Source organism: Sus scrofa, chromosome 2 (assembly GCF_054392235.1).
Source record: "Sus scrofa isolate SSC_HxYL_T2T_F1_AM1 chromosome 2, Sscrofa_HxYL_maternal_Yorkshire_Landrace_v2.0, whole genome shotgun sequence".
Lineage (NCBI taxonomy): Eukaryota > Metazoa > Chordata > Mammalia > Artiodactyla > Suidae > Sus > Sus scrofa.
Genome location: NC_139384.1, coordinates 1,216,435 through 1,228,054, shown reverse-complemented (window position 1 = coordinate 1,228,054; position 11,620 = coordinate 1,216,435). Strand labels below are relative to the sequence as shown.

Sequence of the window (11,620 nt, the reverse complement as noted above, 5' to 3'; positions counted from 1 at the left end):
GCTGACCGGGCCCGACTGCGCCGTCATCCCGGCTATAAGCGCGCGACCTCCCGGACCCTCCGCTCCGACCGGGCCACCGCCGCCGCCGCCGCCGCCGCCATGCAGCCCCCCAGCCTGCTGCTGCTCGCCCTCGGCCTCCTGGCCGCGCCCGCCGCCGCGCTCATCAGGTGAGCCCTGCAGCTCCCGCGCCCAGGTGACCCCCGCCCCCACGGCGGCTCCCGGGCACCCTCTGCGCGCCCCGGGAGGGATGCTGCTGTGCCGCCCCCGCGGCCTCCTGCAGGACGCACGCTCGGGTGGAGCGGGGGAGCTCTGCAAGTGCGGGGCGCTCCCAGGGTCCCCGCCAGGCCCGCGACCCTTGGGGTCGGCCTTGGGGGGGGCAGGAGGAAGCAGGAGGGAGAGTGGCTGTGACTCCGGGCGACCCAGCCTCCCCGGGACGGGTAGGGTCGGTGCCTGTCCTCGGGGCCCGCACGCAGGTGGAAGTCGGGAGACCCAGGTAGGTGTAGGCCCGGAGCCCCCAAGCCTGGGAAAGTCGGTTTCCTGCCTGGGGCCGCTTTGCCCGCTGTGAACTGGGCGTCGCCTTGTGTGTGGGGTCTGTCTCAGGAGATCTTACTGCCTGCCCCCGGGGGCGATATGAGCCTCTGGGCCCCAGGAGGCCCATAGGTCCTGCAGACAGAAGGGAGGTGGCCTAAGGAGTGGGTCTGGGTGACCTGCCCAGCTGGCACCAGGCGGTGGGCAGCTCCCCCCTCCCTGGGGCTGGGGCTCTGGCCCACCACCGACAGCTGTCCTAGCAAGGACCACGCCATCCTCAGGCCTTGGCAGGTGAGGCGCGGACTGTGGCCAGACCACCGGTCAGGCCTGGTCCAGGGCTGTGTCAGCAGGGCTGGGGTCCCCCATCCTTCTGGCCTTGAAAGGCAGCCTGCTGGCCCAGCAGCAGGTCCACCCCTCTGTCCTTGCCCTGACCTTTGTGCCAGGTGGGGGCAGGCTTGCTTCCACCTCTCCTGGCAGGTGGGTGAGCTCACAGGGCTATGGGAACTGGCTGGAGGCCCAGTGGGACCCAAGCCTTGCGGAAGGGCTGGCTTGTGTGGGCTCCTCTGTGGGCCTCGGCCTGGGGACAGGTAGCCCCAGCTGGAGCAGTTGTGGGGGAGCAGCTGCGGGCCTGAGCCTGTCCTGGCCCCGCCCACAGGCCCTCCTCCAGCCAGAGGTGTGTGGCAGTGGGCAGGGGAGCCTGGGGTTTCTGGGGGCGGAACCAAAGCCCCTCACTTCTCCTCTGGGTCATATGGGGCTGATAGCACCTGTTTCCTTGGTTACTGAAGGGCGTGACCCCCCACAAAAAAACCCCTCGGGCTTTGCCAGCCTGTGCGCTCTTAGGCAAGAGTCAAGAGCCACATTCTCCTAGAGCGCGCCCTGGGCATGGTAGGAAAGGCCAGCTGTGCCCTTGAACCCCCAGACCCTCGGGGCGGGGCAGACATCTCACCCAGGGGCTCCCCTTGCTCTGGGGGCTCTTCTCTGCTGCCTCCTGGGGAGCCCGGAGCTGGGGGCAGAGAAGGACCCCTTACTCTGCTCTCTGATGGCAGAACCCCGTGCTCCCTCCTGCGGGGCAGGCCACCAAGGCCACCCAGGCTGGCTGTGTCCTGGGAAGGGTGCTCCCAGCTGGGCCCCCAGGGAGGAGGGCAGGCCTGGAAGCACAGACCTCCAGGGTCCGTGTCCTGAGGAGACTGGGTTCAGTGCTGCAGGGAACAGGGACATGTGAGGGGACAGAGGATGGCCCAGGAGGGCTTCTCGGAGGCGAATCGTGGAAGTCCCCTCTCATGGCCAGGAGGTGTCACCCCCGCAGTCAGGCAGGGCAGGGGCAGCCGTCTCAGGTGGGGTCTGGGTGGCAAGAGGTTTGTCCAGAGGGCCGCGTGAAAGGGGCGCCTCGGAGGGCTCTGGGCAGGTGCGACAGGTGGCACGGACACCCTGATAGCCCCCACTGGAGACTGTCTCAGAAGAGCCCGCAGCAGGCCCGGCGTGGCCACAGGACAGGTGGGGCGTCGGGGAGGGTCAGAGCCCCAGTGGCTGAGGAGGGGCGGGAGCAGGTGCGCTTGGCCTCCAGCCTAGACGTGGGCGGGGGTGGGGGCGAAGGCCAGCCGCCCCTAAGGAGCCCTGACCCTCTCTTGGCAGAATCCCACTGCACAAGTTCACGTCCATCCGCCGGACCATGTCGGAAGTGGGCGGCCCCGTGGAGAACCTGATCGCCAAGGGCCCCATTTCAAAATACTCCCAGGGGGTGCCTGCTGTGACCCAAGGGCCCATCCCCGAGGTGCTCAAGAACTACATGGACGTGAGTGTCGGGGGGCCACCTTGGGGCTGGGGGCGGGAAAGGTGCTGGGACCAGTGGATTTGGGTGAAGGTCTCTGGTTCTCAGCGGCCAGTGCTTCCAGCTGCTTCCTGGGTGGTGCGGGGGCGGGGCCGCCGCTCAGCCCCGCCCTTCCTGTGGGCGCCCCGCCCACCTCACCTGATTGAGGCTCTGCCTCCTGCCTCCTTCCCAGCTCTCCATCCTGGTCCTGGTCCTGCGGGGGGTGAGAAGGTTGGCGGGAGTGGCCTTACCACCTCCCCGAGGTCTCTCCCCCGCACCACCAACCATCAGCTCAGGGCTGGGCTGTCTTCATCCTGGTGGCCAGCCCGGGCCTGGGGGGCGGGGGGTAGGGGGGGGGCGCTGCGTCAGCCTCGACAGCTGAGGGCGCTGGGCATGGCGTGGAGGAGCCCAGAATCGGGTGGGGGCCTGGGGGGGGGTCCCTGAGCTTGGGTCCCGAGGGCCAGACTGCCCTCACGTCACTGACCGCTCCTGCCCCTCTGCCCGGGGGCAGCTGTGGGCCAGCTCTGGCCCTTTATCTTCCTCTCTGGGCAGCAGCCAGCCCTTATCACGCCTCTGCTCAGTGTGGAGGAAACGGCTCGGCATTGGAGCCTTGCGGAAGCCACATAGCAAGCTGGGGCAAGGTCATTGCGGTCCCAGCTCTCGGGACAGGTCCTGCGCCCCAGCCTGTACCCCTGGGGCTGCCCAGGCAACATCCTCTTTGCGCTCCCACCCTGAGTCTAGGGGAGCCAGCCGCTTGCTGCTGTACGGCCTCCGGTCCACCTGGGGTTGGGACGGGTGGCCGTGCCCTCTGTCCTGGCTGGAGCCCCAGCCATGTCAGGAAGCCGTGACCTCACAGGCTTGTGACCAGGCTGGTGGAGGGGGGCCGTCCGCCTGGGGCCTGGCTGACCAGTGCTAATTCCTAACCCCCACCCCTAACCCCCCGCGCGCGCGCCCACACACAAACACACACACGCACACACACACACACACATTTGCTGAATCACTCCCCTCCCCCCCAAGTCTGGGCACTTCTGTTGGGTCATGAGTCAGCAGCTGCTGGTGCTCCTCAGAGCCAAGTGGCCGCAGAGCGATGCCCAGAGGAGCTGGCATCAGATTCCTGTGGTGACCACTAGCCCAGCCTCCCTCCCTGGGAAGGGAGCACCCAGGAGCAGACCCCAGACTCAGATCCACCTGCACCCCGTGACCCACCAGAGGACTAGGGACCGAGGGTCTCTCAGGGGCCCCGAGGGGCCTGTGACTCCTTCAGGCTCACCTGAGCCCTGGGTCAGCCGTGCAGGCCGTATGGCTGGCGTGACTCACGGCCTCCCCTGTGGACCTTCTCCCGTGGGCCACCAGGACCCCTCTGCCTGGCGGCCCTCCAGGCTTGGCCCCATGGGGCAGGGGCCCAGGGGAGCCAAGGCCCGGGCGTCAGGCCCTCCTGCTGGGGTCCGGATTCGGGGGGGGGGCCCTTCCCTTCCAGACCTGGATGCCTGAAGCACAAGGGGTCCCCAGGCAGGCACTTCCACCCTGTCCTGGCCCAGAGTCCACCGCCAGTTTAGCTGTCTTTCCCATGGGGTGGGCTCCCCATGCCTCCACCTCACGTGGTCAGGCCGGGGCAGGGCTGTCCCCAGGGGCTGCAACCCCAAGTGCCCGGGGGGCACCAGGACGGAGCATGGGAGGGGCAGGTGGGGGTGGACAGCGGAGGCAGGGCGTCCGGCCCTTCTCTGGGCCCGTGGGGAGGTGAGGCCCCGAGCCTGGCTGCTGACAGGCCCTGTGCCCCCCCGCCACCCCAGGCGCAGTACTATGGGGAGATCGGCATCGGGACCCCCCCGCAGTGCTTCACCGTCGTCTTCGACACCGGCTCCTCCAACCTGTGGGTGCCCTCCATCCACTGCAAGCTGCTGGACATCGCCTGCTGTGAGTGCTGCCCAGTCCCCCCCTTGCACGTGCTCTCCCTGCGGGCCTGGGGGGCCCGGGGGCTGCTGTCCTGCCCCGGCCCACCTCCTCCAGGCCGGGGCGCGGCTGGGGCGGAGGGCAGGCGCCGGGTCAAGGCAGGTGCCTCGGGCCCTGCAGCGCTCCCTCCTCTCAGCCACGCCAGAGGCTGCCCCGTGGGCGGCTCCGCGGTGGGCTGGGGCTGTGGGCCCAGGACGGAGCAGCCGTGGGCGGGACCTGGGCGGCCCCCGGGGCCGGCTGACGCCTCGGGGTCGCGCAGGGATCCACCACAAGTACAACAGCGGCAAGTCCAGCACGTACGTGAAGAACGGCACCACCTTCGCCATCCACTACGGCTCCGGCAGCCTGTCCGGGTACCTGAGCCAGGACACCGTGTCGGTGAGTCCGCCGCGGGGCCACCGGTCCGCTCGCTCCCTGGGGGGGCTCCTGCGCGCAGGGGGTGGCGGCTGAGCCAGGGGCCCGGGGCTCCGCTTGAGCAAAGGCCTGGAGGCGCACAGCTCAGCGCGCTCCGAGAGCAGAGAGGGGGTAGCGCGTGCGGCCAGGGCCAGGGCCGGGGGCAGGACGCGCCATCCCATGTGCGGCGGAGGCCACCGGGGTGCGGGTGTGAGAGCGCTGGGGCCTCTTCCCCGCTGGGCAGTGGAACCGGGGGAAGATTGGGTTCCACTGCGACATGTTGGGTGGGAGGTGCCAGCTGGACACTCAGAGTCAGGCGTGGAGGGGTGAGGGATCCTTGTGGGCTCTGCCCACACCTCTGCACGGGCCCTCGGGTGGAGCTGCTGGTGCCAGCTACAGGAGGGGTGTGGCCTGAACGTTTTCCCAGGGCTCTGGGGAGAAGCAAAGCAGAAGCCCCCCCCCCACCCCAACCAGCCCTGGGTGGGACAGCAAGGCTGCAGAGCCTCCTGAGAGGCGGGGAGGACCCTTGGTCCGGCTGGACCGTTGCTGACAGTCCTGGCAGGTTGGGGGGCACTGTCGTTCCCTGCAGGCCACCCCGTCCCGTCCTCATCTGCCTGCCCAGGTTTATCTGCAGGGCCCTCCACCAGGTTCTCTCTGGGCCTGGGACAGGATGTCACCCAACACGCTCCCCCTCCAGCGTTGGCCCCAAGCAGCCGTTTCTTCCCACATCCTGCCGCTGTCTCTGCAGCCTCGGCCCCTGGTTGGGGGAGGGGCGGTGTGGCCTTGAGTCCCCTGAGCCAGGGGAGGGTGTGGGGTTCCCCGAGGGCAGGAGCGGGCCGGGGGGGGCCTTGGGATGGGGGGGCCCAAGCTCAGCAAGGAGCCCACCCCCCCCCCCAGCTCACTCCATTTCCGACTGTCATTGAAACGGTCCCGGCAGAGTGGGCACAGCCCCCCCACCCAGTGTCTGCAGCCGTGTCCGTCCAGGGCCGTCAGCCCTTTCTTCCCAGCCCTCTGCCCGCCTTGCGTTCCCAAGGGCCAGGTGATGGGCACCGACTGAGCTGGGTTTTGTCGCCGTGGGGACGAAAGGTGGCAGCCCGCTTGGTGCCCAGACTGGGCGGTCCCCAGGGCCCGCTGACCCTCCCGTGGTCCTCAGGTGCCCTGTAATTCTGCGTCGTCGGGCGTGGGCGGCATCAAGGTCGAGAGGCAGACCTTCGGGGAGGCCACCAAGCAGCCGGGCCTCACCTTCATCGCGGCCAAGTTCGATGGCATCCTGGGCATGGCCTACCCCCGCATCTCCGTGAACAACGTGGTACCCGTCTTCGATAACCTGATGCAGCAGAAGCTGGTGGACAAGAATATCTTCTCCTTCTACCTGAACAGGTGTGGGGGGTCGAGTCTCCGCCCGCCAGGCACGGGGCCACGGTGCCTGACCCAGCAGGAGCTGCTGGGGCCCCGGGTCTGGGATCCTGGTCCTCGGGCCTCCCTCCTACGAGAGCCAGAGCTGAGCCAGGGGTCTGGGCGGCGCCCCCCCCCCACCCCAGCATTCCCGGGGTGGGCAGACATGGTCCTGGCCCCTGGGTTGCTGTCAGCCGAGAGGGGACAAGGCCATAATCCTTGACTGTGATAGGGGCTCTGGAAGCAGGGGGCCCTGGCTTCCCATGGGAGGTGACCCTGGAAGGGGTGGCAGTGCTGCCCAGGGGGCCTCCCGGGAGGTGCTGCTACCCTCCAGAGGCGCTAACAGATATGCCCTTCCTGCTGGCGCAGGGTCCCTGGTCAGGGCCTCACGTCTCCAGCCTCTTCCCGGGTGGCACTGGTCCCGAGGGGAGGCCTGGACAGGAGGGGTGATGCCGGTGTGCCGGGGGTGTGGCTGTGGGCAGGGCGTGAGCCGCGCAGCCCGCGGCCCTGAGCTGCTCCCGGTCACTGCGCCCCTCCCCAGCCCGCTTTACTGGGGGTCCGACCCTGGGCACCTCTGGCAGGATTCCAGCCCAGAGCCCCCCTCCTGCTCAGCCCCGCCCCCAGCCAGGCCTCCGTGTGGATGCCGGGATGCAGATGAATGGGGGTGCCGTGCCCCCTGAGCCCTCGGGTCCAGGGCCTGGGGTGGGTGAGAGGCAGAGGGCCTGGGAGGCTGGCCGGGGCAGGCCCAGTGTCCAGACCCCCTGGGTGACGGACTCAGGCAGGAAGTGAGGGTGGGAGCAGTGGCTTCCAAGGGCAGAACTGAGGGTGAGGAGGAGGGGGCACAGATGTCAGAGGTCCTGGGAGGCAGAGGCCACAGTGGTGGCCGGAGGACAGGTTCCGGTAGGCGCTTCCGAGGCAGGACAGCCAGGCGAGCAGCGCTTAGCTCAGGGTGCAGAGAGGGGTCTCGAGGTGGGGGCGGGGAGCTGAGATCTGAAGGGGGAGCGAGTCCTGCATCCTCAGAGCCGCCCGTGCAAAGGGCCTGGGGCGGGAATAGCAGCCCAGCTTCTCTTGGGGCTGCTCGGCGCCGCTTCCTGGAAGCCCTTGGTTTTTCTTCCAGGCAGGTGAGGGTTTCACTCCTGGGGGGCGCTTAGTGTCCACTTCCCCCCTCTGCCCGTGGCCGCCCCCAGCCTGTGCCTGTCCTTCTGGTCCTCCGGCTGGACACCTGGGGCTGGGCAGGGTGGCCGACTCCCTCTTCCTCCCCCAGGGACCCAGGTGCGCAGCCAGGGGGCGAGCTGATGCTGGGCGGCATTGACTCCAAGTACTACAAAGGCTCCCTGGACTATCACAACGTCACGCGCAAGGCCTACTGGCAGATCCACATGGACCAGTGAGTCCGGGGGCGCCTCTGCAGGGAGGGCGAGTCGCGTGGTGGGGGCACCTGGACCCTGCACCCACCAGCCCCTCCTGATGCCCCGCCAAGCTCTTGGCCCCAGGCTCTGGCCAGGGCCCTCTCCACATGGCTGCTTGGGTGGCTATGCACCTGTGCCTGGCCTTTTGAGCCCCCACCCTCCCTCGCCCTCTCCCTCCCACCCACCCAGCTCTGCTCAGAGCCAAGCCCTGCTGCGGTGGGGGCAGGGCAGGGGCTCCAGGTGGCTCACTGTGAGCCCGGCCTGGGGACTCGCACCCCGTCCTTCGCAGGGTGGCTGTGGGCAGCAGCCTGACCCTGTGCAAGGGGGGCTGTGAGGCCATCGTGGACACGGGCACGTCCCTCATCGTGGGCCCCGTGGAAGAGGTGCGTGAGCTGCAGAAGGCCATCGGGGCCGTGCCGCTGATCCAGGGCGAGGTGAGCAGCCGGGGAGCCGGGGGTGGGGGTGCGGGGAGGGGGGCACCCCAGCCTCTGTGCCCCTGACACGCTCCGCCCTCTCGTCGCTCCTCAGTACATGATCCCCTGTGAGAAGGTGCCCAGCCTGCCCGACGTCACCGTGACGCTGGGGGGGAAGAAGTACAAACTGTCCTCGGAGAACTACACGCTCAAGGTGAGCGGGCGGCCGGGGCACGGGGTGCGGCGCCCGGGGTGGCGGCCTGGGGGGTGACCTGCGTGGCCGTTGCAGGTGTCGCAGGCCGGGCAGACCATCTGCCTGAGCGGCTTCATGGGCATGGACATCCCGCCGCCCGGCGGGCCGCTCTGGATCCTGGGAGACGTTTTCATCGGCCGCTACTACACCGTGTTCGACCGGGACCTGAACCGGGTGGGCTTGGCCGAGGCGGCCACACTCTAGCTGGCCCCCTGCCGGCTGGCAGAGCCTGCGGGAGAGTCCAGGCGGCCACACCCCCGCCCTCCAGCCACCACGCCACACACACTCACACACTCACACTCGCAGCCCCGCTCGCTGGAGGCCGCCGGCCTGATGAGCCTGCTGTTCTGTTCCGTGGTGTCCCTCCCTGGTTCCAGAAATGCTGCCTGCTTGTCTGTCTGATGGGAGGACGGGCCCGGAGCAGAGCCAGTGGGCAGCTCTGACGCGCAGAGTCCTTGCTGGGCGGCTGGCCGGCTGTGCACCCTAGGAACCCCCGCCCCAGGGCAGGTCCCTCCCCGGCCAGCACCTTGGGGGCCTGGCCACCTGGCATGGCCTCTGGGCTGAGCCCTCGCCCAGCGCCAGGCTACCCTCTTGGTCCGTCCATCCAGCTCTCAGCCCTGCTGCCCCCACCCGTCGGTTTGTCCTGGACCTGACGAGGAAGGGGCCAGCTGAGGCCTGGGGACGAGCTGGCAGGGGTGGCAGGGGACAGAAGCCAGTCTTGTGAGGCCTGTGGGTCACCCTGGGGCTTGACTCCATTCGGGAGGACATGCCAGGCGTCCACGGGCCTAGGGGTAGGGCAGGAGGGGGCCTGGTACCAGCCTTCTCTGCGGCTGCCCCCTTCTTGAGTTGCCGGGAACCAAAGTAGGTGTGAAAATACAGTTGTTTGGCCTCTTTCTGTGTGTAGGCGTGTTTTGTACTTGGCGGGGAGGGGAGGGAGCCGGTGTGGCTGGTGAAGCGCGGTCCCTGCAGAGCACTGCTGGGGGGCTGGCGCCCGTGGGGGCTGGGAGCCGTGACCAGTGGGGGGGGCCTGGCACAGAGGCTGAGTGCCTACACTGCGGCGCGATATTTAGGTCCAGGCGCGCGCCGCCATGCTTTCTTGGGGACCGTCCCACCAGCTGTGGTGTTTCCTCGTTTCCTTACACACCCGATTCAGGCCTGGGAAAAGCCTACAAAGGACTGGGGGCACCTGGGCAGCCTGCCTCCCCGCTGGGTCTCCTCTGCAGCCCCTGGAAGCACTGTCTGTCTCGGAGCTGGGCCAGGCTTGCCTGCGGTCCTGGGGCTTGCAGGGTCCAGGGATCCAAGTTAGGAACCCCCTCAGGCCAGCATGACCTCCCAGCTGGGGGGCCTGGCCCGCCGTTTGGTGGAAGGTGGGGTGGGGATCAGAAGCAGCTACACAATGAGGTTTTAAAGGATGAATAGGAGTTTGTGAACACTTGGTGGGGGGGCAGGTTCTTCAGGGATGGGTCGCTCTGGACCCTGCTGGTGTAGGGTATGGCCGATGGGACATCCGCCACCATCCAAGTGCCTTCTCAAACAGCAGAGCAGTGGTGGCCATTGGCCTGTCCCCAGGGGGCCGGGGACTGCACCCCAGAGCTGAGTCCTAGCAAGCACCTTTAAAAAACATCTACCCAGAACTGCAAGGAGGCTGGTGGCTGTGTGCCCAGTGTCGCCTGCACCTGAAACCCGAGCCGGGAGCGGGCCGAGCTCTGCAGGGCTGCAGGGTTTCTGGGGAGACTGCCATCCAAGCTGGTGTGTGGGGAGCCCTGCAGGACGCCCCCCACCCACCCAGGCCCCTCCTGCCTGCTCTGGCTGCACTCTGTCCCCCTTGGTCTCCCATCACCCAGCACCAGCAGGGGCCCCCTGCTCTGTCCGCGCTGCCCGCCCTGCCCACACGACCCTCAGCTGGAAGCTCAGTTGGCACCTCTGTTCCCTCCTCGGGAACACGGGGACGAGGGCGGCTGCTGCTCCCAGACCCCTAGACACGATGTAGGTTAGCACAGGCCTCGCCCCCAGCCCCTAATCCAGACCCTCCGGCGCAATCAGAGCCAGGGCAGCGTGGCTGCCTGGCTGCCCCCAGGAGGGTTCTGACCCATGGGCTGGGTGTCTCCGGGCCTGGAGTCTGACCAGCTTCTGTCACCTGACCCTGCACCTGCAGTCGCTGTCTTTGGAAGGTGGGCAGCAGTAGGGCACGCCTTGCGGTGGGCCTGATGGGTATGACGAGGAGCCCAGCGCAGGGCCTGGCGTCCGGCTGCTCCTAACCCTGGCTCCTAACCCGTGGCTGAGCGCGCTCGGAGGAGCCCTTCCCTTCCCCGCTCAGCTGGAGACAGCGCATGACAAGGCACCTCCCTGCTGAGGCTGGGGGAGAGGCAGCCTGGAGCAGGCCCCTGTGGGCCAGGCACCCTCTGCCCGAGACCAGCTGGACCCGTGTAGACCAACCATTTGCAGCCTGCCTGTACAGCGCAGCCCTGGGCAGAGCCCGTGGCTGGTGGGGCAGTGCCTGGCCCACGAGAGACCAGGTCAGACACACGCAGGCCACATGCAGCCTGCGAGGCCTCTCAGGTCAGGCTCGGCCGAGGTCGGTCCAGTCCGGGTGCCCCCAGGCCAGGCCCTTGGGACGGGGCAGAGGGGGTTGGGTGAGAGAGACCTGAACCCTGGTCCCCACAGTGCCCACCCATCCTCAGGCCTGTGGGCCCTGGGCGGGGCCTGCCGAGGGCGTGGTCAGGAAGGGGCGGGGCTTGTGCTTGGGAACCCCTCCCACTCGAGGAGTTTTTCTCAACATCCTTAAAGCCAGCTCCGTCTTGTGGGTTGCTGCCCAGCCCTGAATGAAGCTGTGCCCGGGCGGAGGGCTGGGGGCCTGGAGAGGGGGTGGGGCCCATCCACAGATAAGGGTGCAGAGAAGGGCTCAGGCTCAGAGTGCACAGAGGTTTGGGAAGAGAAGGGATTCAGAGGACTGAGCCCGCTCCGAGGAGGAGGTCCTGAGAAGAGGGTGGCGGGGAGCAGGGAGTGGGTCAGAGCAGAGCCGGGCTTCAGGGGAGGAAGTGGGGGCGGCGGCAGAAAGGGAAAAGCTGCTGTACAGAAGGGCAGCTTTGGGGCAGGGCAGGTCGTGAGGGTCTGGGTTCCGCGGGGGCCGCAGGCTGGTGCAAAGGACCCAGCTCAGAGGGGCTCCTGCACGGTGAGGTGGGGGCTCGGTTGGCAGAGGGGGCTGGGATTTCTCGCACGGAGGGTATGGGGGGACTTTTGCAGCCAGGGGAAGCCAGGTGGGGGCAAGTGCCAGCCAGAATGGAAGCATGGTAGGGTAGACGAGGCTGGGGGCCAAGGCCAGAGGGGAAGGGACTTGGGGGACAGAGCATCGCGGCGTGGGCTGGCTTTGCAGAGAGGCATGGCAGGTGAGTGACCTGAGCTCCAAGGAGACAAGTGTATTTAGGGGCTTGGAGAGGGACACTGGCCCCAGGGGCAGAGGGTTGCAACA

At 68.3% G+C, this 11,620-nt stretch overlaps 1 protein-coding gene across 1 annotated transcript; it reads left to right on the top strand.

The window, feature by feature from the left end:
* Positions 1-9,044, top strand: CTSD (cathepsin D). Its single transcript, NM_001037721.1, is given in 9 exon segments — positions 1-167; positions 2,161-2,320; positions 4,129-4,252; positions 4,548-4,666; positions 5,835-6,061; positions 7,341-7,463; positions 7,775-7,919; positions 8,014-8,112; positions 8,188-9,044. Coding segments are annotated over 9 exon segments (1,233 nt in total). The 5' UTR covers positions 1-99; the 3' UTR covers positions 8,356-9,044.
* The last annotated feature ends 2,576 nt before the right edge of the window (positions 9,045-11,620 follow it).